Below are 27,733 nucleotides of genomic sequence, written 5' to 3'. Positions count from 1 at the left end.
GTTAGAGAATACCCAGCATAGGTCCTGCTACCAGAGAAGAGGGAGGAAACTGTAATAACTGCCAAGAATGATGCATCTTTGAGGAAACAATCTTACTGGCAAGTAAAAGAGGCTTCCCGAAAGATCAAAGAATTATAAACATGCTTACATTGGAAAGACTTAGTCTAACTTCCCATTCAGTAAAGGAATTCTTTATGCAGCAGCCCTGAGATAGGAACTCCAAGTCGTACCTGAATCCAGGCGACATCCAGACAGAACAGCTAGGAGAAGTCAGCACTAGGAGTTCCAATAAAGGAAAAGAAGTCTGCTAAGAGGGCTATTCCTCTAGAGTGGTATATACAAATACTCCAAGTTCAGGTTGGGGCTGAGTCTAGATTCCGTAAGACTGGCACAGATGAGAGGGAAACAGACAAGTGGTGGGGACTCATTCAGAGTCACACATCTACATAATAGGAGGCAGGTAAGTTGTGAGCAAAGAAGTTGGTTCAGACATCAGGATTTCAGTATAGACAAAATGGAATAAAGGAATCAGTGTGGAAGCAAAAGCTATTGAATCTGAACAAAGAGTCCAAACAAAAAAAGTTAGAGCTTAGCGAAATAAGTCAAGCAGAGAAAGACAACTATCATATGGTCTCCCTGATATGAGGAAGTGGTGATGCAACATGGGGGCTTAAGTGGGTAGGAGAAGAATCAATGAAACAAGATGGGATTGGGAGGGAGACAAACCATAAGTGACTCTTAATCTCACAAAACAAACTGAGGGTTGCTGGGGGGAGGGGGTTTGGGAGAAGGGGGTGGGATTATGGACATTGGGGAGGGTATGTGCTTTGGTGAGTGCTGTGAAGTGTGTAAACCTGGTGATTCACAGACCTGTACCCCTGGGGATAAAAATATATGTTTATAAAAAATAAAAAATTAAAAAAAAAAAAGTTAGAGCTATTCATGACTTTCTTTTTGACTATCATTCTCCATAGGAGTCATTTCAATGTTCTTAAGATTCTTAAAACTGTTGTGGGCTGAACTGTGTCTGTGAAATAGATATGTTTGAAGATATTTTGAAGTCCTAACTCCTATGACCTGTGAATGTGACCTTATTTGGCAATTTGTAGATGCAAACAAATTAAGACGAAGACATGCTGGATTAGGGTAGGTCCTAATTCAATGACTGGTATCCTTACAAAAAAAGGGAAACACAGAAAGAATACAGGAGAAAATGCCACGTGAAGAAAGAGGCAAAGATTGGAGAGACGCATCTACAAGGCAAGGGACAGCAAGGATTGCTGGTAATTACCAGAGGCTAGGACAGAGGCATGGAACAGATTCTGAGAACCTTCAAAAGGAACCAATTCTACCAATGCCTGGATTTCAGATCTCTAGCCTCCAGAACCATAAGAGAAAAAATTCTGTTGTTTAAAGCTATCAAGTTTGTGTTCTATGTTACAGCAGCAGGAAGAAACTGATACACCCTCCAAGGAGATTAGTGAATTCAAAGCGAGAAGAACTGAGTTTTCTACTTCCATTTCCTCTTCCTACTTCCTCTCTTCCCTCAATTCTGTAGTGTGAGTAATGAGAGCTCTTGTAACCTTGCTGGTGCTGACATCCCAACCCCTACGCTTTGCATTTTTCTTTGGTTCTATCCTCATACCACTTTTCTATTCTACTAGTTCATTTTATTATTCTATTTTCCTACTGCAGTTTTAGTCTCTCTCTTTATGAGATCCTTTCCTTGACCACACTGCTCTGCAAGACCCTGCTTTTCTTTCAGTACAAGCTAAGCTTCAGTTCAATCTGGGCAGTCTACATTGCCCCCATAGCCTTGCTATTAATCTGCCTCTTAACCTTCTACAGTTTAAATTCTCCTCATACCATCCTACTGAAAGCATTCTCTTAAAAGTCATCAATAAACACATTAACAACAAATCCTTTGCTTTGTTGTCTCAGTGCTTACTCTTCTTGTTCTCACTTAGCAATGACACTATATCATCTTCTTTAAATTTTCTTTTCCCTTGATTTGTCTCTCTCTCTCCCCCCCGTTTTTTTTTTTAAAGATTTATTTATTTTAGAGAAAAAGAGAGAATGCGTGCGTGCACGTTGGGGGATAGACAGAGGGAGAGAAGCTCAAGTAGACTCCCCACTGAACCTGGAGCCTGACGCAGGGCTCCACGTGGGGCTTGATCTCACAACCCATGAGATCATGACCTGAGCGGAAACCAAGAGTTGGATGCTTAACTGACTGAGACACCCAGGTGCCCTGCTTTTTCCTGGATTTCTAAGTTACAGCCCAATGTTGTTCATTTCCCTCCTTCAGGACTCACTTTCTTTTCTTTCACCAACTCTTCTTTTAATGAAGGTATTATCCAAAACTATCCTTGGCTCTCTTCCTTTTTCTATGTCTGCCATATCATTAGCTAGGTAAGTTCACTCTGGGCAAGCCACTTAAAACTCTCTGTGGCTTAAGTTTCCTTACCTTTGAAACAGGAGAAGGATTCCATCCTTCAGTGGCTGTAAGGACTAGATGAATTCCCTTCCTATATGTACCACATTCAGAACCATGAGTGGCAGAGTAAGCATTGAATGGAGCTGCTGTTGTGGCTGCTGTCACTGCTTTGGCACATTCACTCTGAGAGCTATTTCCTCTGTCCTGGGTTGTCTCTTGTTTGACTCTATGCAATAGAGTTGACCCTTTAACAATGTGGGGGGTCAGGGGCACCAACCCCTCATGCAGTTGAAAATCCATATATAACTTTTGACTCCCCCAAAACTTAATTACTAATAGCCTACTATTGACTAGAAGCCTTCCTGATGACATAAACTATTGGTTAACACATATTTTTTATGTTGTATGTAACAAAGTCTTAAAATAATAAGCTAGAAAAAATAAAATGTTAAGAAAATCACAAGGAAAATACATTCACTGTACTGTACAGTATTTACTGAAAAAAATCTGCATATAAGCGGACCTATGCAGTTCAAACCTATGTCATTCAAGAGTCAACTAACTGGTTAACTATACTTCTAAGAATCACTGCCGGACAAGGGAACTGCCTAGAGCCTGAGGGGATTATAAAGGTTTTATTCCTTCACGGAACAAATTGTCTGAGATTATAATATTCAAATGATAATACATAAGACCGGGTGACTTGATAAAAGGTAATAACAAAAGAAAACCTAATTGGAAAGTCAAAGAAGGGAAGAACTATATCTGGTTGGAGAGAATCAGCAAAGGTTTAATAAAGAAGTAGCTTTGAAGGATAGATAAGGATGTGTCAGGTAGAAAAGAGGGAAGAGTGCATTCCAGGCAGTGGGAACAAGCTGGCAAAATCTCTGAGGTAAGGTATGAGGCATCCAAAAGAATAGCAAAAATGTAGTTATATGTAGGAGAAAAGTGGGAGCTAACATTGAAAAGCTGTCATATTTTAAACGTCCTTGAGTGTCAAGGTAAAAATTTTTTATTTAATTTTGGAAGCATTAGGGAGTATGAAGATGATGTAATTAGAGTTGTATGATTAATGTGATATGATTAATCAGGAAAGAGAAACAAGTCAATCAGGAATTTCCTCTATCTGTCAGATAGAGGAACAAGAGTTTTGTTGTCACAAAATGTGGACTGGATTTTGGTTCTAACACTTAACAGTGACCCCAGCCAACTAATTTACCCTCTCTCAGCCTGTTTCCATACTTATAACATGGTGTGATAAATAGAAACTAAGATGGCCCCCATGAGTCTCAGCTTTCTGGTGTTCTGTCAGGATTACATTATATTACATGACAAAAGGGACTGTGTAGATATAAATAACTGGTTGAGGTTAAAATAGGGAGATTATCAAGGTAGGCAAAACCTAACGACATGAGACCTTTAGAAGCACAGAATTTTCTCCCACTGGCTGCAAAAGACAAAGTCAGAGAGACTGGAAACATGAAAGGGATTCAACACGAGGGCTCCTGCTGCTGGCCTTCAAACAGGAAGCTACAGCACTCAGCGAGGTCTGTGGGAGGAGGTGGCAGACTGTGTAAATGGTCTGTTTAGGAGCTGAGAGCAGCCCTGGCTGCTAGTCCTCAGGGATTGCCTGCAACCTGAAGAGGCTTGGAGGAGGATTCTTCCCACAGAGTCCAGCCCAGCCAACACCCTGTGAGACCCTGAGCAGAAAACCCAGTCACACTCACCAGGACCTCTGACTTAAAGAGCCATCAGCTAATAAATGGGTGTTGCTTTTTAAACCATTAGGTTTGTGGTAATTTGTTATATATAAATAGAAAACGAATGTAACAGGAATTCTAGTATCTATTCTATTTTATGTGATTGTTGCAAGGCTCAAATAAGGTAACGTATACACAAATAATACACAAATATAACTTATAGTTGTTATCCAGTTAACAAGTCTAAAATATGTATCATTTCTCTCAACTCCTCTCCCCATCAAATAAGCTCACTTTCTTTCTTTCTTTAATGGTACCGTAATTACAGCTTTGCTTTGTTTTGTTGTGGGCTGGGGGACTGACTAGTGGCTCCTTGGAGTGAGCCTGAGGTGAAAGAATATGTGTGTGTGTGTGTGTGTGTGTGTGTGTGTGTGTGTGTGTGAGCATGCGTGCACCGTGAGTGCATAAATAAGAGAAGAAAGAAGTCATCAAAGGCAAAGGTTGATAAATGAAATAAGGTAAATACTGACCTGCAAAAGTGCAGAATATGGGTCTAGCACGAGCATCAAGTGTCAAATGAAAATCTGTGTGAGAATAATTTATGCCACACACAGCTACGGACACAAGGAATTTACCAAAAACTATGTCCTTAAACATTTCTAGGTTTATTTTGTGTTGTTTGGGTATAGGGACATTTAAACCTTCACAGATTTTTTTTGTTACAGGTCAGGAGAACTTAAAATTAGGCAAGTAATGGATATTTCCTGTGACAAAACAATACAGAGTTGTATAAAGAAATAAAGCATATTTATAATATACAGCCAGTTCTACTTTCCTGAGGAAACCATTAAACTGACTGGTGGGCATCCTTCCATACCTCTTTATATGCTTGAAGAAGTATAAAATGTTTCCCTACTCTTAAAAACCTGGAGTCATCGTCGACCTATTATATGTAACTTGTGTTTTTCATTTTACAGTGTATTGTGGGCACTTCTAGACACTTTATACACATACCACATTTTTCTTAATAGAGGTGTAGTACTCCAAGCCACCCATTCATAAAAGTGCCAATTTTCACATTCCTTAGACAACATCACAGATATAAATCCTTTCATTCTCTGCAACTGCAGAGGAAAATGTTAACTTCTTATTGTAGCTTGTACTTCTTTAAATACAAGTGAGATCGAGCAACCTTTCACATGTGTAGTTATTGCTCACATTTCCTCTTTTGATTAGTCTGCTCAGATCCCTTGCCTTTTCTTCATTGGGATGTTCATTTTATTGTTTTATTAATAGTCTTTATGATCAAGGATATGTTTTTCACAGACTATGACATTTGTAGATGTTTATACTTTAGGATTTTAAAAAGTTCCCATGGAAGTTTTAAATTTTCTTATATACTCAAACTTGTCAATTTTTTGTTTCATGGATTTTGGCATTATCATGCCAAGAGATTTTTTTTATATATATAAACAACCTCTTGTGTTTTCTTCTAGTACTTCTGTAGTTTAAAAAAAAATCCCGTTATTATTTTTAATAGGTTAACTAGTCATCTTAATTCCATTTTTGAATAATTGAATACCACTTATATACTACATTTTTTACTGATCTATTTGGCTGTCTTTGTGGCAGCACTGCAAATATAATAGCTTTATAATGTATGTACTACAGAGGAATGGGCTTCCTCATTACATTGCTTGCATCTTCTTGGACACTGATCCTTATAGATCACATAGGCCATCACTGTCTTAAGATCCTACCTGCCCCCCCCCACAAAACTGCTGAAAAATGTATTAAATGTAGAGAGTAAACTGGGTATACCTGACACCTTCATGTTTTTCCATCCCATGACCTTTTAGTCTTTTGATAAAGTTTTTCATACAGGTTTAACTCACTTTCTTTTAGGTTTATTTCTAAGTATTTCATTATTTTCCATCAAGTCTTCTAATTGATTATTCTTCAAATAAAGGAAATCTACTGAATTTTCATATATTTGTAAGGTATCTGGCTGCCTAATCAAATTCTATTATTCACAAGCTTTGTATGTCATTCATACCTTACCCTAGGTAACAGTCACCTAAAAATAACAATTTTGCTCCTTTGTGTAAATATTTATGCAGCTTATTTCTTTTTCATATTGTGTTAATTAATTTAATCTACCAAAAAACTACTTTTTAATAGTTTGATAATACTTTTTCAGCCAAAATATAAAGACTATGTGTACTTTCAATAGTCATTATTATTTTACCATTCTTGATGTTAGGGAAAACAAGATGTGTAGGTGAACTTCTGTTTTCAGCGGCTTCTTTCTTCTGGTTAACAGTTGAAATAAAACTGCTAAAAGTGGAAATTTGGCCTTTGGATCCTCTGTCCAAACCCTAAAAACAGAGAAGTTAACATTGCAGTATAATTCCCACTAGCTATATTTAAACTATTTTATTGCAGAAATCATAAACACTTAAACAGAGATTTTAATTTGATGATAGATACATGATATACAGATAAAATATATAACACTGACTTACCTTTTTTAGGACCAAATTGTTTTAAATATAAAATGAAAATAGTTGTATCATGCCTATAAATTGATAAAGTTTGGAAACAGGGATATAAATAGTATCTTCCTTATGGGGTTACTATGAGATCTCTCTGAGATAATGGGTATCAAGTAACTGGCATGGCCCCTCGTACACTGTACATGCTCCACTCATGTTAATGGCTCTTTTACATTTGTGTTTAGGTAACACTATTTTTATGAGCTCCACAAATATTATTTTCAATAGTTAACATGCATGTGAAATTTCATATGTTGATTCATTGAAGGTTTTCTTTTCTTTTGATGCAACTTTAGCAGTTCAGGTAAAAAGATAAACCCTTTAGAGCTCATTTCTTTCTATGCACCGTGACTACACTTTGGGTGTACCAGGATTAAAAGAGATAATGCTAATATAATAAAAGGTGATAGGTGAAAAACCCACAGCTAATATCATCCTAAATGGGGAGAAATGGAGAGTTTTTCCTCTATGGTCAGGAAGAAGACAGGAATGTCCACTCTCACCACTGTTATTTAACATAGTAATGGAAGCCCTAGCCACAGCAGTCAGACAACACAAAGAAATAAAAGGCATCCAAATCAGCAAAGAAGTAACACTTTCACTCTTTGGACATGACATGATAGTAAACATAAAAAACCTGAAAGACTCCACCAAAAAACTGCTATAACTGAAAAACGATTCAGTAAAGTCACAGGACACAAAATCAATGTACAGCAATCTGTTGCATTTCCATATACCACTAACGAAGCAGCAGAAAGAGAAATTCAGGAATCAGTTCCATATAGAATTGCACCAAAAATAATAAGCTATCTAGGCATAAACCTAACCAAAGAGGTGAAAGCCTGTACTTTGAAAATTATAAAACACCAATGAAAGAAATTGAAGATGACACAAAGAAATAGAAAGATATTCTATGCACATGGACTGGAACAACAAATGCTGTTAAAATATCTATACAACCCAAAGCAACCTACATATTTAATGCAATCCCTACCAAAATATTAACAGCATTTTTTTTCCTAAAGAGCTAGAACAATCCTAAAATTTGTATGGAAATACCAAAGACCTTGAATACCTAAAGCAATCTTGAAAAAGCAAAGCAAACCTGGAGGTATCAAAATTACAGACTTCAAGTTATATTACAAACCTGTAGTGATCAAGACAGTATGGGGCTGGCATGAAAACAGACACATAATGTGATCAATGGAACAGAATCAAGAACCGAGAAATAAACCCACAACTGTATGGTTAACTAACTTGCGACAAAGCAGGAAAGAATAGCCAAAGGAAAAAAGACAGTCTCTTCAACAAATGGTGCTGGGAAATTTGGACAGCCACATGCAGAAGAATGAAACTGGACCACTTTCTTACACCACACACAAAAATAAACTCAAAATGGATGAAAGATCCTTGAAAACACAGGCAGGAACCTCTGGCCTCGGCAGCAACTTCTTAATAAACACATCTCAGGAGGCAAGGGAAACAGAAGCAAAAGTAAACTACTGGGACTTCAATAACATTAAAAGCTTCTGCACAGCAAAGGAAACAATCAACAAAACTAAAAGGTAACCTATGGAATAGGAGAATAAATCTGCAAATGACATATCTGATAAAGGGTGAGTACCCCAATCTATAAAGAACTTATAAAACTCAACACCCAAAAATGAACAATCCAATTAAAAATGGGCAGAAGACATGAACAGACATTTTTCCAAAGAAGACATACAGATGGCCAGCGGACATATGAAAAGACACTCAACATCACATATGAACGAAATGCAAAGCAAAACTACAATGAGGTATCCCCTTGTACCTGTCAGAATGGCTAACGACAACACAAGAAACAATAGGTGTTGGAGAGGAAGTGGAGAAAGGGGAACTCTCTTATACTGTTGGTGGGTATGGAAATTGCTACAGCCGCTCTGGAAAACAGTATGGAGGCTCCTCAAAAAGTTCAGACTAGTCCCATCAATCACATTAATAGGTATTTACCCAAAGAAGACAAAAATACTAATTCAAAGGGATACATACACCCTTATGTTTACAGCAGCATTATCTACTACAGTCAAATTATGGAAAGAGCTCAAATGCCCACTGACTGGTGAATGGATAAATAAGATGTGGCATAAGTACACATTGGAATATTGGAATATTACTCAGCCACAAAAAGTGTGAAATCTTGCCATTTTCAACCATGTGGATAGAGCTCAAGAGCATCATCCTAAGTGAAATAAGTCAGAGAAAGACAAACATCATTTGATTTCACTCATATGTGGAATTTTAGAAGCAAAACAAATGAGCAAAGGGAAAAAGGAGAGAGAAGCAAACCAAGAAATACTCTTTTAACTATAGGGAACAAACTGATGGTTAGCAGAAGGGAGATGGGTGAGGTGATGAGTTTGAGTTAAAAAGGTGATGGGGGAGAAAAAGATAACACTAAGCCCTTAGGAATCCACAGGTGCATCTAACAGTGCAATCTTCCTATAGCACAGAATCTACCCATTAACACACTTTTCACAAAATAATAACCATAAGGTCCGTAATATGTAATTTATCTGTATTTTATAATTATAAATAAAATATTACCAGGCCAATATTTAGTTATAGAGCTACCTCAGGGTTTATTCTCAGCTCTCTTTCCAGCTTACTGATGCTTAATAAAATACAACTTTTTGGGGCGCCTGGGTGGCTCAGTGGATTAAGCCGCTGCCTTCAGCTCAGGTCATGAGGGCTCTCTGCTCAGCAGGGAGCCTGCTTCCCCTTCTCTCTCTGCCTGACTCTCTGCCTACTTGTGATCTCTCTGTCAAATAAATAAATAAAATCTTAAAAAAAATACAACTTTCTTCCTTAATATTCACTCCTTTACTCTAAATGTAATTTCTTTGCTTTCACAATAGTTTCCTTTTCCTCTTCTCCTTCTTAATCCACTGATTTCCATTTGCCTTTTCAGAATCAGCTCATACACTATGTAGCAAAAACATTCATGATTACCAAGAACTGACACTCCCACATTTCCTACTCTCCTAGAGATAAATGTGGCCAACCGATTCATTCTCATAGGGCCACAAGTAGAAATTTTGCTTGTGTACTGACTAGATTTAGACTCAGTGAAGACTGGTTAATATTTCTGCTAGGATTAGTCTACGTGATCCAGCCTATTATATATATTGCCTAACTAAAATCATCTTATATGTGTAGGATACGAATCTGGTTTCAGAATCAAACCGTATCATCTAGGGTCTTGTACAAAACCTACAATGTGATGAGTGGCTCAACAAATGGCTATTCCTAGGACAGCGGCATAGTAAAACAAACCACTTACTGCGTACTTTGCTACAGGCTTGGTGCTATATTAAGTACTTTCATATACCATTCCTATGAGATATGTATTTACACCCCACTTTATGAATAAGGAAACTGAAGTACCAAGCCCAAGTTCACAGAGATGGTTAAGTAGGAATTCAAACTCTGAATGACCCTGAAGTCTGTATCCTTAAACCACCATATATCAAAGTCTCTAATATAGTAGCTATCACTTATTAAGAATTTATCCTGTGACAGTAGGTATGTTACACATATCAGCTTGTTTCTACAACAATCCTTTGTGACTATTACCTTCTCCTCTTTTACAAATATATGCTGAATGAAATTTGATAGCTTTAGGAACAACTCATGTAAGTAGAGGAAATCAACATAAGGAGAAAAACTGAGTGTATACTAAGGAAATGATATCCTAGCAATCTAGGAAAGACTCAATAGTTTATTTTCCTACTTCTTCCTCTACTCCTTCTCAATAAAAGAAGGTCCCAAAGAACACTGTTTAGCTCACTTGTGGAATCTTTGAATAATAAAAAATAACGAGTAACTGATTGGATCAACAAGTCCATTTTGCAGCTATCAATTCAAATCTCTAATAGATGCAAAATCTTGGTAAATTGTAGCAATACACTCAAATTCACAGAACTAGTATGTTGATTTAGGAAAATAAAATCAAAATAAACTATATATATGTAAAAGTAAATCATTCCTTATTATAAATATTAGGATAGTTAAATAAGAATTTTATTAAATACTCAGGCCAAGTTTGCTGCTTGGCTGTTTTGTGCTATAGAACATCTTAAATACTAGTGGGAACAAATGTCAAATTTGATCCCTATATATTTCGTTTATATATATATTTTGTATATATATATATATATATTTCATTTATACACAGTAATTAATAAAAATAACAAATTATAAAATGAGAGCAATGAATGGCCTCCCAGGAATGAAGTTATGTTGACTTAGCTTTAAATATCTTTAATAATTTGACATACCAAGGGCAGGTTTTTTTTTCCACTGGAAACTGTCAAAGACAGTTAACTGTTACCTCAGACTGAGCAATATAGGATTTAGGGAGCAGTGTCGTTGAACCAAAATCAGAAATGGAGAATGGCCCAGATTAGATGAGACTGGAAAGAGAGGCAGGAGCCATATCACGAAGCCCTCAAGCTATGGAGCAGAGCTGATGTGCTGGGTGGAAGGAAAGGGGAAAAATCACTGAGGACTTCTAAGCAGGGAGCGACCTGATCACATCAGGATGTTTAGAAGATTACTCCGTCAACAGTGTAGAGAAGAGGCTAGAGGGAGGAAAACTAGAAGTGAAACCAGGCCTTGGAGGACCTTTATATCAGAGGAAACAAAGTCTGAACCAAGACAACAACAGGAATAGGGAACGAAGATTCATGGAAGTCTGGGCCAAAACAATGGCAAAATGTTAACAGCTACTTCTGCTCTAAATGTGAAGCATAATGGGAATCACGGAACCCTCCCATAGACTACAAAATAAATGATGTAAAATGCTTTATTTCCAAGTTCAGGAGAGCAGGCAAACTTTGACATCTCACCATAAACAGAGGGTATATGACTTAAGAATATGTAAAAACTTGAAAATTCTAGACTGGGTTTTATAAGAATATGATCTGTGAGTGACGACTAGGCAAAAGCATGTTTCTCATGCCAAAATAAAGGATTTTCCCCTAACTTACAGGGTTATGATTATGTCACTGTTATGTAGTAACTGTTGTGCAAAACTAATAGAAGGACAGATCTGTGGGAAAGAGAGGCATACCTCCTTTTATCATTCTTTATCGCATTTTGCAGATACTGCATTTTTACAAACTGAAGGTTTGGGAAAACCTGGATCAAAAAGTCTATCAACACTACTTTTCCAAAGCATTTGCTTACTATGTGTCTCTGTGTCACATTTTGATAATTCATGAAGTATTTCAAACTTTTTCATCATTATAACTATGGTGATCTATAATCAATGATCTTTGAAGTTACAACTATAATTGTTTTTGGGACACCACGAACCACACCCATAAATAATGGCAAACTTAACTGATAAATGTGTGTGTTCTGACTGCTTCACGGACCGACTGCTCTCCCATCTCACTCCTTCTCCATGGGAGTCTCTATTCCCTGAGACACAACAATATTGAAATTAGGCCAACTAAAAACCCTAAAATGGCTTCTAAGTATTCAAGTGAAATCAAGACTTACACCTCTCACTTTATATCAAAAATTAGAAGTGATTCGGCTTAGGGAAGAAGATATACTGATGTATGAAATAAGCTGAAAACTAGGCCTCTTGCACCAGAGAGCCAAGTTGTGAATACAAAGGAAAAGTTCTTGAAGGAAATTAAAAGTGCTATTCCAGTGAACACACAAATGATAAGAAAACAAAACAGCCTTACTGCTGATACAGAGAAAGTTTTAGAGATCTGGATAGAGGATCAAACCAGCCACAACATTTCCTTAAGCCAAAACCTAATCCGGAGCGAGACCCTAACTCTCTGCAATTCTATAAAGGCTGGGAGAAGTGAGGAAGCTACAGAAATGTAGGAAGCCAGTAGAGGTTGCATCATGAGGTTTAAAGAAAGAAGCCATCTCCATAACCTAAAAGTGCAAGGGAAGCAGCGAATGTTAATGTAGAAGCTGTAGCAAGAAACAGGTTTTTGCACTAAGAAACAGGTTTTTCAGTGTTATTTCAGATGAAATAGCCTTCTACTGGAGGAATAGTCATCTAAAACTTTCATAGAAAGGAGAAGTAAATATCTGGTTTCAAAAGATAGGCTGATTCCCTTTCGAGGGTGATTTTAAGTTGAGGCCAATGCTTGCTGACCATTCTGAAAATTCTAGGGCCCTTAAAAATTATGCTAGATCTACTCTGCCTGTGTCCTATAAATGGAATAATAAAGTCTGGGTGACAGCACATCAGTTTACAACACGGTTTACTGAGTATTTTAAGCCCAATGTGGAGAGCTACTGCTCAGAAAAAAGATATCTTTCAAAATATTACTGCTCATTGACAATGCACCTGGTCACTCGGGAACTCTGACGGAGAATGAACTGAGCGCTATCTTCATGCCTGCAGCTCATGGATCAAGGAGTCATTTTGAATTCTCAGTCATATTTTAAAAATATGTTTCATGAGGCCGTAGCTGCCCTAGATAGGAATTCCTCTCATGGATCTGGGCAAAGTCAAATGAAAACTTCTGGAAAGGATTCACCATTCTACATGCCATTCAGAACATCTGTGACTCATGGAAAGAGGTCAAAATAGCAATATTCACAGGAGATTGGAAGAAGTGGATTCCAACCCGCATGGATGACTTTAAGGGTTCAAGACTGTGGAGGAAGTAACTGCTAATGTGGTAGAAATAGCAAGAGAACTAGAATTAGAAGTGGAGCCTAAGATGATAAAACTTTAACAGATGAGGCGTTACTTCTTATGGATGAGCAAAGAAAGTGGTTTCTTTCTTCTTCTTCTTCTTTTTTTTTTTTTTTATTTCACAGACGGAGATCACAAGCAGGCAGAGAGAGAGGAGGAAGCATGCTCCCTGCTGAGCAGAGAGCCCGATGCGGGGCTTGATCCCAGGGTCCTGGGATCATGACCTGAGTCAAAGGCAGAGGCTTTAACCCACTGAGCCACCCAGGTGCCCTAAGAAAGTGGTTTCTTGAGATGGAATCTAGTCCTGGTGAAGACTGTTGAAATGTCAAGAGAGGATGTAAATTAGTACATAAACATAGTTGAGAAAACAGAGGCAGGGTTTTAGACAATTGACTTCAATTTGGAAAGAAATTCCATTGTGGGTTAAATGCTATCAAACAACATCACATGCTGCAGAGAAATCATCCGTGAAAGGGAGAGTCAACTGATGAAGTTCACTGTATTGTCTTATTTGAAGAAACTGCCATAGCCACCCCAACCTTCATCAGCCACCAACCTCGTTCACCAGTCAGTAGTTACCAACATCAAGGCCAGATCCTCCACCAGCAAAAAAATTATGACTCACTAAATGCTCCGATGGTGGTCAGCATTTCTTAGCAATGAAGTATTTTTAAGTTAAGGCATGTACATTGTTTTTTAGATATTATGCTTTTTTTTTAAATATTTTATTTGTTTATTTGACAGCTAGAGAGAGAGCACAAGTAAGCAGAGTGGCAGGGAGATGGGGAGAGAGAGAAGCAGGCTCTCTGCTGAGAGCCCGATGCGGGGCTCGATCCCAGGACCCTGGAATCATGACCCGAGCCGAAGGCAGCCGCTTAACCAACTGAGCCACCCAGGCGCCCCTAGATATTATGCTTTTATACACTTAATAAGATACTGTATAATGTTAGCATAATTTTATATGCAGTGGGATATAGAAAATTTAATTTGACTTGCTTTATTGTAATCTTTGCTTTATTGCAGGGGTCTGAACTAAATCTGCAGTATCTCTGAGGCCTGCATGATATGAGCTGACAAAGAAGATAAAGGATCAATAGCCAAGGAGATATGAAATCCAAGAAAAGGTGATATGTTAAAAATGAAGGGAGGATCAAGTTTCAAGAAAAAAATGTGGTCAATGATGTTAAACAATGGAAAATGGTTAGATCAAAAGTATGCCTACTAGAATGAATAACTGTGAAATCTTGGGGACACTGCAGACAACAGATTCAGGGGAATGGTGGTGGCAGAAACTATATGAACTGGACTAGTGAATGAGTGGGAAGTTAGGAAATGGATGCAATGAGCAGGGATTGCTCTGTGGAGAAGCTTTACAGAAGGGAAGAAAGGCAAGTGGCTGGAAGGGTGTAAAGGTTTGAGGGAAGATACACTGAGCCTGTTTCATGGTTGCCATATCCAGTGTTTGCTTCTGTAGTCCCTAGAGCATTGTTCCTATTTTTTGTGCAGGAATGGCCATGGGTGGGAGCAGAGATAGGAACTCAACAAAAGGGCAGCTATCTGTAGCCTGAGTGGCTACCCATTAGGGTGGTCTTGCATAAAGGGCATTGATGCTTCCTAGTATGTAATCAGAAGGAGGTCTTTCCAGATTTTAGATGAAGGAATACGGAAAGGAGTGCCAGCCAAGAGTGGGAGAATAGCAGGGGCACAGAGAGCAGCCAATCTCTGTTCCAGTTTGCTTTTTGGTTCTGATCTATGTATATGTATCATTCCAATAAATCCCCCTTTTTCCTAAGGGAAGCATACATGGCCCAGCTTTCTGTTGCTTGTAATAAAAAAAAAAAAATTTAAATGACATGGAAAAAAATCCTTGGTCTACCAAGTCTCTTGTTTTAAGATGGCTATGTTCTTGATAATTAATACTTGAAATGACCTGATACAAATCATCGGCAATTTCAGAGGCTGACAGTACACCACAGATCCATAAAAGGAAACTCACAAAATAGCCATTGCCCTACACTAGCTTGTACAATAGAAATCTTCCACAAAACCTAATACTTTCACAAGAAAAAATAGGGCAGCATGTTGTGCCATGGTAAACTAAAAATTAGAGAATCAACTCAAGAAGCTATTGGGTATTGACATCAGACATCAGACTAAATTAAAGGTTAGAGAACATTTCTTTATAAGTCTTCTAAGAATTGGATCTACCACAATTATTACATCTGGTTTCCTGAGGAGTTTTGGAAATGCAATCTAGGAGTCCTACAGAAGGAGAACACTAAGGATGAAGCCCTGGAATGTGGCCAGCCCACAAGCAGTGGGCTGGATGTGTTGAAGAATAGAGAGTAACAGGATACCCAAGCAGCTGTTACAGATTGAAGATCAGCACAAATAGGGAACACAGGGAAAAAAACACCAGGAATTCATTGAGGAAAAAAACTCAAAATATTTAAAGCTGGCATAATAAATAGTAGACTTAACTCTAGGCAGAGGCTACCATAGATTCAGTAAATAGCAAAAAATTTAATGTAGTAATTACATAACTAATCAAAAATCATATTTCACAAATACCTACCATGGACCTCAATGGTCTCTTTGACTATATATAATCACAAATAATTTTTAAAAATGTAAATAAATACTTAGGTTATCTGCTCTGCTATTGTTAACATATGATATTGTTGATCTTATTTTAAATTTTTAAATTCCTGAGGAACAAACTACACCTGAGTTAAATTTCTGATTTCTTTATCATATTTTTCATCAGGTGCTAATAAGAAGGATATCTATGATATCCTTTGTACTTAATACCAAGTTCTATCATATTCAAAATTCTGATAAAATTACCTTGCTAATCCTCTATTCCCCAAAAGTTGCTGTATAAGATAAAGCATTTTTGTTCACATTCTAAACTAATCACTGATAAAAGAATAATATGCTGGCTCTGTTCCATCATGAAACACCTTTTAAAGCCATAATATCTCACTACCTTAGGGTCTTTAAATAAAAATATTTTAAATTGAATTCTTATATCTATAAAATAATATATTTTAAACATATTTAACTAGTTTTGTGAACAGGTTGGGAAATGCTTGCATTTTAAACTATATCAAGTGGAAATTAATATTACAGTCTAGCTATTTAGGCCAACAGGCAGAAGTTTTACTTACTGAAGAGACAAACACTAGAAATTGACTCTGCATAGAGCTCTGTGGTGAGGTCAGTTCTAAATGCAAAGGTGTCACAGGGATCCAGTCAACAGGACATGCTAAATTGTGTTCAGAATCTTCTTTTTGAGGGGTATGTAATGTATTTTAGAAAATGCTCCATACAATAAATAATGATTCGGCATTCTAAGATGTTCGATAATACTTGGTTACTTAGAAAATACACTCGTGTAGAATACTTGTCATCAATAATGTCAAAAATAAAGCAAACAAACAAAATTCAACATATAGTAGTGGTTCTCAAACTTTCTGGACTCAGGATCCCTTTACACTCTTAAAAATTATTGCATGTATCAATTTCTTTTAAGATAACAATAAACCCATAATGGAAAATATATTTTCTCAAACAACAACAAAAATCTTAGTGAGAAGAAGGGCATTACATTTTGCAAATCTATTTTAACATCTGCTTTCCCAGAAGACAGCTGGATTCTTCTGCTTCTGCATTCAATTTGTTGGACTAGCAAGTCATGTATGCTTTAGAAAACTATACTCTATACTCAGGAGAATGAGTGGAAATAAGACAAGACAAATAACATCTTAGTACCCTAAAAGTAGTTTCAACCTCATGGACTTTTATAAGGATGTGGAAGATAACACTTTGAGGACTGCTACAATAGGAATAAATAATAATTAAAACTAAGAATGGATTTAAGAAATTTGGGGAGGACAAGAAAATACCATCCAGATCTGCACTAATATGGCCATTTACTAAGGGGGCCATGGAGCACTTGAAATGTGCTAATCCAAACAGATACCTAGTAAATGTAAAATACACAATTTTCAAAGACATACTATGAAAAAGAGGTAGAGTAGTTCAGCCAGTGTCTACACTGATTAAATACTGAAATGGTAAATTTCTGGATATATTGGGCTAAATAAAATATATTATTCAAAGTAACTTTACCTCTTTATTTTTATTCTTTTTGATGTAGCTATTAGAAAATTTTAAATTACATATTATTTACATTATGTTTCTCCTGGCAGAGCTGATCTAGACAGATGAAAACATATTTTCCTAAACTAGATCCAATACAGCATACAATCTTAGGAAAAATAACAGAATTATTACTCAGATTGAGAGTATCCTTACATCATTTTTGGAAGAAGGGATTTGCTGGAAAGGTAGTGAATTTAAATATGGTATAAAATACTCTATAGACAAAGAATAAAAGCTACCTGAATGAATAAAGACTGAGGGTCTTGATTTGGTAATTTCTGATAAACATATAGGTCTATATAGATACAGATCAATATCTCACAGCAATCTATACTTTGGGCCATACCTCACTGAAATGCATTTTTCAAATCCAAAGATAAATATTTCAGCAATAGGTTAAGTGCTCCTAATATAATGCATAATGTATGTATTATTCAGTATCAATGCGTCAAGAAACTACTTATAATGCACAGAAAACTACAAAGATTGAGTGGCTTCCTCTGGTATCAAGCAAAGGCTACTGTGTCAAAAGACAGGTGAACAAATGTACATTTATGTGTTTTAAGTTAAAATAAAAAACATCTAAGATAGCCTCCTATACCAACTTTTTATAGAAACTGACCTAAATTACCAGGGAGGGCCATATCAGCTGAGAGGCTTCAACTGTGTTTAGTCTACAAAGGAGACTATTTTTAGGCCCTGTTACTGGGTAAAGATACTTTGTTTTTCTTTTTTGTATGCTTTTTTCACTGTTCCTATTAGGATGCTGGGTTACAAAATCAGAAGTGCTAACTCTGCTGGACAGACATCTAGGAAGATGTGAAAAGTTAGCTACTTGCAAGGTGTGAACTTCCCTCCCAAACAAAGTAGCACCAGTCCAAGTGGAATTGCTTTCTTTAAGTGATATAAACCACCTCTTTCAAAGGAGAATAGGAAATAAGGATTGGGATTCTGAAACAAAATTCTAACACCAAAAAAGTCGCAATGCAATTGATCTTATAAATTACTGAAACTAACCCTACTTAACATAAAAAAAAATGTTAGTCCTGAAACAGAAAATTCAGTGTTCACTCAACAGGAAGGCAAGGTGGCATAGGAAATTTTATTCACTTATCTTACAACATAGAAAAAGAAAAAAAAAATGGCATCAATAAATTACTGTTATACCGTAAAATACCACATTTAAATTGTATGATTAATGCAATCACAATTCCTCAACCAATTTACTCTTCTTTAATAAGAACATGTGGATAAAAAACAAGTTAATGTGGAATAGAGCTTTCTTTAATAACTAGGCTCAGACTTCAGATAGACTTCAATTCAGTTGAATTAATAAAATTTCAATAATTTCTATTTTTCAAAGGCATATTTGTCTACTACAATCATTCCCCAAAACATGTTTTTTGTCTGCTTACCAAAATGTCACTAAGTTACAAATATCAACTTAGGAACAACTAATCCTTCATGTAAGGCTTAGCAGCCTAACATTTTTGCAATGCAAAAAGGAATCCTTCACCCACAGAGTAAACTCATACCAGAAAAACAAAACAAAACAAAACAACAACAGGAGAAAAAAGTAGGGAAACCAAAGCTTCCCAGAGCTTTCTCAGCTCCACCCACTTCCTCACTTGTCCTCTGTTAATCTTTCTCTCTTCCTCAACTCACACTAAAAATAAGCAAGTTAAGTTCCAAACACTATGCCTAAATCACCGCCACTCTGGTAACACTGGCTGTACCCCCTTTACTTCGATTTCTTTTCCTCTTAAAAAATTTTTTGGGGCTCCTGGGTGGCTCAGTAGGTTAAAGCCTCTGCCTTCGGCTTGGGTCATGATCCCAGGGTCCTGGGATCGAGCCCCCACATCAGGCTCTCTGCTCGGTGGGGAGCCTGCTCCCCCCCCCCATCTCTACCTGCCTCTCTGCCTACTTGTGATCTCTCTCTCTGCCAAATAAATAAATAATCTTAAAAAAAATTTTTTTTATATGAACCTTGGCATACACCAGCCCTAAAAAGTTCAGAGAATGCATAATGTCCTTGAATTCAGTGTGCATGTGTGTGTGCGTGCGCATAAATGCGCCAGTGTGCATGCACACCGAAGGAAAGGAGAAGGAAGTTGGGGTGGCTTGATATAAAACGTTATGAACGAAAGTACCAAAGCCATAGAACAGACTTAGAAAGGGTGAGCTGGCTTAAAAACAGCTCCCCAGCTGCAGTAGTTGGTTTGTAAATAACAATAACAACAACATAATAAAAATATCATCATCCAACATTTATTGAGTGCTCACTTTGTCAAGGCTCTTTCCTAAATGCTCTATGTGTATTAATTTAGTCTTCGCACTTATCCTATAAGGAGGGTTCAGTTTCATACAGGGCACTTTTGGAGGTGTCCTGCTCACAACTTACAATGACCGCTTTTCTCCAATTGTTACATTTAGTCAAAGCACTTGTGTCCTAACATTCTGAATTAGTTATGAATGAGAGAATAAGCAGGCAATGACATAATGGCTGTGCAGTTAAAAAAAAAAATTGACAAACAGACTTTACAACCCACTCAAAATTAGAGACACCCTGGATATGTATTTATTTAGCTATCACCCTGCTTTTTATGTCTCAAGACTTTCAGATTGTTTTTCTTTAATGAAATTGCTTTATTTTATATAGAAAAATCATTCATTCATGCCATCATTAAAACTGACACTATCAGCTATCCTAGAACACATTTTCTCTTCCATAACAATTCTATCTCTGGTTAACAAAATTTTGAACTTGTCACTAGACCACATCTCTTTTTAAAAAGAACAAATATTGCTACAGGTGCAGGTTCTTTGAACCACACTGTCTCAATTTTAAACAAAGCTCTGCTTGTTGCTATTTTACTCTTTGGCAAGAACAGCAAACCTCTCTGACTTTCAGATTCCTGTTCTATGAAATGAGACTACCTTCCTCACCATCATAGTGGTTGTTGTGATTGGTTTTGGTTGCAATCTGACTAAATAAGAAATACAGGGAAGATGCTTAGCATAGAGTAGGTACTCAAATACTAGCTATTACTTATATTACATATATATATATATATATATATATATATAAAACATATACATATATATTTTTTATAATATCTATGGTTTATTAAATTGCTTAAAACCTCTGGCACCATAGCCTTCACTCTTTCCTGTCTCACCTCTTGTTTAGGACACAATGGACAAAGGGCATAAGAGTCTCCATGTACGAGATTGTTCCAAATACCTAGATGGGCAGAGTTTATGTGAGTTCACACACACACATATGTTTATTTGGAATGTTACTGGCTGGACTGCCTTTCGATGTAAACATTTTTCTCTGAGATAACTTATCTGGAAACTGCAGAATCCTTTTTTTATATCAATCTTCCCTCTTTTCCATTCTGTTGCCTAATAAGGTTCCACATCATGTGGGTTCTTCCATCCCTTCCTGCTCTCACATGGCCACCACCTGAGCGGATGCACCTCTTTACCTTGGGTACCAACTTCAAAGCTCCTTCTTTGTACTCTTCCTTATCCCCCTCCAGGCTAACCACTAATCACTACCATGGATTTCATTATGTCATTCTGATGTGGAAAACAGACGCAGAAGGAAAGTTATTAAATTTCCTTACTATCCAGAGCCCACTGACAAATCCTTGAAACAGGCAGAGTGACATTCCTCTAGGGACTCAACTACTTCCACCTTAATACTGTGCTAAGGGAAAAAGGCAATCTCAGTCAGACAGCAGCCCCCATCCCAACCAGGATCCTGTAAGTCTATATTAACATATAGAAATTCCTTTATCTCTAAACCCTCCAAGAAACATGCTGGCAATCATCCCCAAACATAGGGCCCACCAATATATATGTGAAGGGTCTCATGATTAAGGTTTTATTAGACGGTAATAAGTGACCTTTTCCCAACAACAGCTAGCCCCTCAGGGTCCTAGAAACCTTGCCACCAAAATCCCTTAGAGACTTAAGCCATCCCTGACCCCTTCTAACTTACAAGTATATAATGGACCATTCCTCACAGCTCCAGGGCAGCAGCAGCTCTTTCTCCCCACGGGTCCTGTCCCTGTGCTTTAATAAACCACCATTTGTACCAAAGACGTCTCAAGAATCCTTCCTTGGTTGTTGGCTCTGGACTCCACCCCACTGAACCTCACTTATATTCTAAAACTTCATCGGTTCCTCTATTTAAGCAACTCCAGTGGCTTCCCACTAACCACAGCGGGGGAGAAAGTCCATACTTTTGTGCCTGGTGATCTGGCTCCAGCCCCCAAGCAATCTTACTTACCTCCCACAAGTTCCCAGCATGCTTCCATTGGGCTCACTGTATTACTCCCTAATGCTTTTCCTTAAGTCTTGCTCATGTTGTTTTCCCCACTGGATTACTTACCCACTTTCTTTTGCCCATCCAAATCCCATCATCCTTCAATGGCCAGCCGGCTTAAATAATTACCTTTACTTCAAGGCCTTTTTTCACAGTTCTGCACACATTGATTTCCTTTCTCTGGTCTCCTATAGCGCAAATTGTTTCTATGGTTCATTGTGACTTATACACATTGCTTTGCTTTGTTATGTTTCCATGTGTAAGCCTTGCCTCCTCTGAGGCAGGCATTTTTTTTTTTTTAAACCATGTTTTTGTGTTTTCTGTAGCATCTAGTCCAAAGCTAAACATAATAGATGTTCCATAACTGGTAGTTACATTTTAGCTAGTGGCTTCACCAAGCCCATTTATACACACCTGACACAATGTATATGAACTTATTCTTGATACTGACTTCCTATCAAATCCTCTCTATAAACTGAAATTTCCCTCAAAACCTTCCCCTCACCTTCCACCTACTTGACAAGTCTTCTGGCCTTCATTGTGGGCAAACTTCCCTTTGAAATCCTAAACTGGTTTCCTCCATTTCCCTTCTCCTCTCTGACTTAATTAAATCTAGCTCTTGCTTGAAGACATTTCATTCTTTGCTAGAAGTCATTTCATTCCTTGCTATCCTACCCTGTGGAGAACTTCCTCTCTTTTCCCGCTCACCGAATTTAAATGTTGAAGTAGACAGTCAAACTCAGCCTCACTTGCCACTATTATTTTTTTTTTAAGATTTCATTTATTTATTTTATTTGAGAGAGAGACAGCATGAGTGCTTGCGTGAGCTGGGGGAGAGAGAGGGAGTCAGAGACTCTCAAGTAGACTCCACACTGAACATAGAGCCCCATGCAGGGCTTGATCTCACAATCTTGAGATCATGACCTGAGCCGAAACCAAGAGTCACTTAACCAACTGAGCCACCCATATGCTCTGCCACTATTATTTCTGCTCTAACTTTGGCCATTTTCTTCTTCCCTATTCACCATTTTTTTCTAACTTCTGTATTGTATCAACAACTAATTTACAATATTCTCCTCCACTCCAATTTGTCAAACTCAGTAAATTCAATGTTCACATCACCACCCCTTTGCATCTATGTCCTGCTTCCATTAGTCTCCTCAACTCTGTGGACTTGCATCACCTCTCCACAACAGCAAGGCCAAACTATGCACCCTGATGGTTTCCTGAGGTCTCTATCTTGAGCCTCTTGAGCATCTCCAACTAGAACCACTTTAACCAACATTTCTCTCAGTTCCCCCACCACCCTTGATTTCTGCTGTGCCCCACTGACTCAATCCATACCTTTCACCAGTCCATTTCAAATGCTGCTCCATAAACTAAGTAGACTTGAAGAAAGGTAGTTAAAACACAGATTTCAAAGAGCTCTTAATTTAGTACATAAAGCATGCATTTTCAATCTTAGCTACATCTGAGAATTTAAAAGAAGTCTGAGAACCATCCACAGAAATGGATTTAACTGGTATGCAATTGAAACTGGACAATAATGGCTCTAAAAGTTTCCAGGTGATTTTACTTTGCTTCAGAGTTTGAAAACCGGAGCTCTGAGGTGAGATCTGGGAATCAGGATTTTAACATGCTACCAGGGAAACTCTGGTTAGTCAGGTTTGACACCACTGTGCTAGGGACTTTGTGGCTAGAAGGGGCTTCCTTCACACTTAGGTGGCCTTAGGATCAATCACTTCAGGGCTGCTTTTTCCAGCACCCTCAATCCCATCCCTGTATATATTTTTTACACTTTCCGGATATAGTCCCAACCCTTCAAGATTTCTTAGGGCATCATAAACTGGCTTTCTATTTATTCTAGGGAGCTGTCACTCTAAATTACTTCCAAACTCCTGTAAAAATGTAATAGAATGATTTTCAGAAAAAGCCAGTAATATAGGGTTACATTAATTGAGTCATAAACTCAGTGCATATAGAACTGTTCACCTAGGGCAAAAAGAATCACTAAAGTGTCCCAAAGAAAAAGTTGTTTTTTCAGCAATCAGGTTCCTAAGCAAGCCTCCAGAAACTTCATCTAGTCCACAGTGGAGGCTGAAAAACAACCAACAGGCCACAAACCGTTTTTCTGTGTCCTTCCACACCAAGGCTTTCCCCACCTGCTGGTGATCTCAGACATCATCCCAGCTCTCCTGCCCTCTGGAGGACCAAACACATATTTTATTCAATTTTCTTTAATTCAAGGTTTTAAAAAACTTATTGAACTCTATTCTTGTTTGACTAGTAGTAAAAGTCCATAATCTTTTATTCACACTTTTGAAATCCTATAAGCTATTAAAACTGAAAGGTTTTTGTACCTCATATGGTGACAAAACATGTACCTGACCTGAACTCTGACAATCCAACCTGATCTGAAAGGATATGAAGCTATTTATACTTAAGACTGACTTTACCTCTCATAGTGTGAATACACATACATTTGACTGCAGAACTACTGAAATGCTTGATTATGAAGAACTGGCCAGGACCTCACTGCAGATATTATATATGACATATGTACTGAATTGCCTTTCTAAAATCTGAAAAACTCTAAATTCCCAAACTCCAAACTCCAAGTTTTTCAGGAAACAGTCTGCAGACCTGGGTCCACAGTATATCAGTTTCTCCAAGTTTTTATTCCAAACCTTCAATTTTTCAGTTAAACTGAGATAAATATGTTTTGGGGAGGGTGCTCAGTAGAGGACCAAAACTCATTCATATAACTGTTTCTTATAAGCATATTCATTAATTGTTTTAAACTGATTTAAAGAACTTTTAAAACACTTTTTGCGAGTTAAGGATGTCTTGGATAAACTCTGAAAGCCTAGGTTACCAACATAAGAACTGGGTCTGTGACAAATTCCTTTAAAGAATCTCCCAAAGTGTTTTCTAACCACACACAACTTCAATTTACCATTCACTTCTAGCTATATTTTAATATGTGTCTCATTTAATTACTGTCCACACTTTGCTGCAGTGATTTAATGATCAGAGCTTGTTCTAACAATTTCCAGTTATCACAGTCCCTAGATATTTTTTTTAAAACCTACAGAATCAAAACATTATTCCTAACACTTTAAAGAGTGAGCTATTTTAGTAACTTCTTAGTCATTTAAGAGGGAGGTTTTAAGAAATGAGTTTGCAAGTAGGAATAAAGCAAATGTATCATGTTCTCTAAACTTTTACTATTTTGTCAAGCACAGATGCATGACAAGTCATGGCCTTTAAATGTACCCAAGCAAACTTTCAAAAAGTATTTAAATGTTATACCAAATAAAAATCTCAAAAATCAGATTAATTTGTGTGTGTGTGTGTGTGTGTGTGTGTGCGCGCGCGCGCGCGCGCGCCAAAGTAATCAGAATCATAACCACCAGTAAAAACAGGGAAGGGGGGCTGTCCCATTACATCATCTGGCAATATGTAGTTTGAAGCCTTAGAGCGCTCTCCAATTAATCCTTAAGAAAATCCAGCTGGGAAATCATCCCTGTCAAGCTCAGATAACTTGAGTTTAAATAAAAGGTTAAAAAATCCTCCCCACCTTACGTCACATGTCTGTACCATATGAAAAATAAAACCATCACTGAGGCATCTACCTCCCACTATCCTGACAGCAACGGAAAGGTCACAATTAAGTGGAACTCGCCGCACAGTCTGTTCAATCCGAGGGGGGAAGGGAAAGAAAATCGAAGACAAGGGGGGAATCTCTGCGCCCCCAAAGCAGGCAGGCACCTCGGTGGAAAACCCACTCCCCGCTGCCTGCTACCTTGCCCTGACCCAACAGATGATAACGTGGACTCCAAAAAGCCGGTCATTTCCTTAGAGAACGTGGGCCCCCTCCAAGCCAGACAATAACCGAGAACAGGCAGCGGACGCGGCCACCCCAACATTTTCCGATTCTCGAGAAGTGTTCGCGGCTGTCCACACACTCCACTGCGGCTCGGGGAAGGATGGACCGGCGCATCTCGGCGGGCGGCCTCGGGGGTCGCCGGGCGCCCCCTGCCTTCCCTCCCGAACACCCGCCGTCGGGGCGCCCCGCTGCCCCCGCCCGGCACCTACCGCAGCAGCTCCGGCGCCCGCCGATACGATGGGCGGCAGCTTGTCGCGCTCAGGCTCCTTCCCTTTCCTCTCGTCCGGAGCTGCCGCGGCCACCTCCGGCGGCGCGGCGGGCGAGGGCACCCGACCCGCTTCACTCATGTCGGGCCGGGCGGCGGGAGCGCGAGGCGGCGGCGGCGGCGGCGGCCGGGAGGCTGCTGGGGCTGGCGCTGCTGCCGCCGCGGCCGCGAGAGGGCTCTGGGCCGCCGCTTCCAACCGCCGCCGCCGCACCGCCCCCGCCCGCGCCCGCGCTCGCGCCCGCGCTCGGCCCCGCGCGCGAGCCCGAAAGCCCCGCCCTGCCGTCGCCCCCGCGCGCGCCAGGCCCGCGACCGCCGCTCCCCGTGGCCCCCGCCCTCCTCTCGCCTCGGCCGCCCCCGCCCCGCCGCGCGCTCTCGGGCGGCGGGTCGGACTACCCTCCGCTGCCAGCCTCGGCCCCCGAGGTCTGGAAGAGGAGGCGCCGCGGCAGACGTCTGGCGGCCATGTTTGCCGACGGTCGCCAGACCGGGCGAGGAGGGGTCTGCACTAGAGGATCTGGACTGAGGGGACAAGGCGAGGTCCGCAGAGGGTCGGGCCGGGAGTGAGAGGGCCCGAGTGGCGCTGGTTGGCACGGGGTGGGCGCGGCAACGTCGCCTGCGCGGACGGCCCTGGCCTGGGGCTTTCAGACCCGTGGGACTGGGCTGGTGGCCTTTTCCCCCCAGCGCCCACAAAACCGTCTGCCTTAGGGTCACTGATTGTCCCTGCTATCCCTGCCCGCCCGCCTGCTCCAAGAGAGGCGGTCTCGAGCCTGCGCATCCTCAGGCGACAGCCTTTCCTTTCTTAGACCAATTCTTTCCAGATGCCGAGAGCCCCCACCTACAAAGGAAAAAACTGGGGGTGGGGGGAAGTGAGACGTCGTGGGCTCCACCTTCTCCACCACAGGGCTGCACGGCCAGGCCACACTTTCCATTCCTGTTCCTTTCGTCCCCCCTTTGACTGCCAAATCCGCCTCTCCCTTCCCGTCCCCACGCGCCTACAGCTCGCGCTCTCCCTGCATCTCTTTCCTGCCTCCTATCCTTGCTTTGTTCCTTTCCTTTTATAAGTTACAGATGGACGGACTCAAACTCCGCTGTTGCTCAGACTCATATCCCTTAATGTCAGATCATTAATATGGGTAAGAACTTTCAAACTGAAGAGGAAAGCTTTTAATCATAATATTAACACCACCCCCCCCATCCCACCCCGCCAAGCCACACAGACAATTTCCTTTCCTTTCTTGTCGCCCCCTCCTTTTCCTTTTCTCAGTCTACTGGAGCAGCGGAGACACCTGCAGAAGAGAAGGGAAAGAGTACGAATGCGCTGTATCGCTTATTAAAAATAGGGACCTTCTCGACATTTCAAGTGTTCAGATTTTTAGGCTGTGGCTTTGTTTTGTTTGAGGTTGAGTGAATTTTCAGATCGAGCATACCCAGATCCAAGTGTAAGAACCAAAAATATATTTGAAACAAAGCCGAAGATGATGTTTGGGTTATCTGTTTTACATAATTCAGAATTATTAGCACAACTAAGTACTAGTTAAAGTGCACCCTGAGATGAGGTTGCCTATTTTTCAAACCCAGAATCTGTAGCAAGCAGATCTGAAGCAACCAATGTAATGAATATAACAATTAGTGTTCAGTTAATTTCTAAGTTATAAATTCTGACTTTCAT

The 27,733-nt window shown here is 39.3% G+C and overlaps 1 protein-coding gene across 5 annotated transcripts in view; it reads right to left on the bottom strand.

Annotated features, from left to right (window-relative positions):
- HECTD2 (HECT domain E3 ubiquitin protein ligase 2) overlaps positions 1–27,733 on the bottom strand; it is an 89,367-nt gene that overhangs the window by 46,615 nt on the left and 15,019 nt on the right. For 4 of the 5 annotated variants that reach the window (XR_004278598.1, XM_032312703.1, XM_032312706.1 and 1 more), the window contains exons 1-2: positions 26,012–26,271; positions 6,386–6,515 (exon numbers count right to left, since the gene is read on the bottom strand). Coding sequence is in view for 3 of the 5 variants with exons in the window: in XM_032312703.1 (XP_032168594.1) it covers positions 6,386–6,515; positions 26,012–26,149 (268 nt within the window). In the remaining 2 variants the exon portion in view is untranslated. Of the gene's footprint in view, positions 1–6,385; positions 6,516–26,011; positions 26,272–27,733 lie in introns of those variants that run through there. The other variant, XM_032312704.1, reaches the window with a different exon arrangement.

Source organism: Mustela erminea, chromosome 14 (assembly GCF_009829155.1).
Source record: "Mustela erminea isolate mMusErm1 chromosome 14, mMusErm1.Pri, whole genome shotgun sequence".
NCBI classification, from domain to species: Eukaryota; Metazoa; Chordata; class Mammalia; order Carnivora; family Mustelidae; genus Mustela; species Mustela erminea.
Note: the sequence above shows the minus strand (reverse complement) of the source record. Positions and strands in the feature narration are given on the sequence as shown.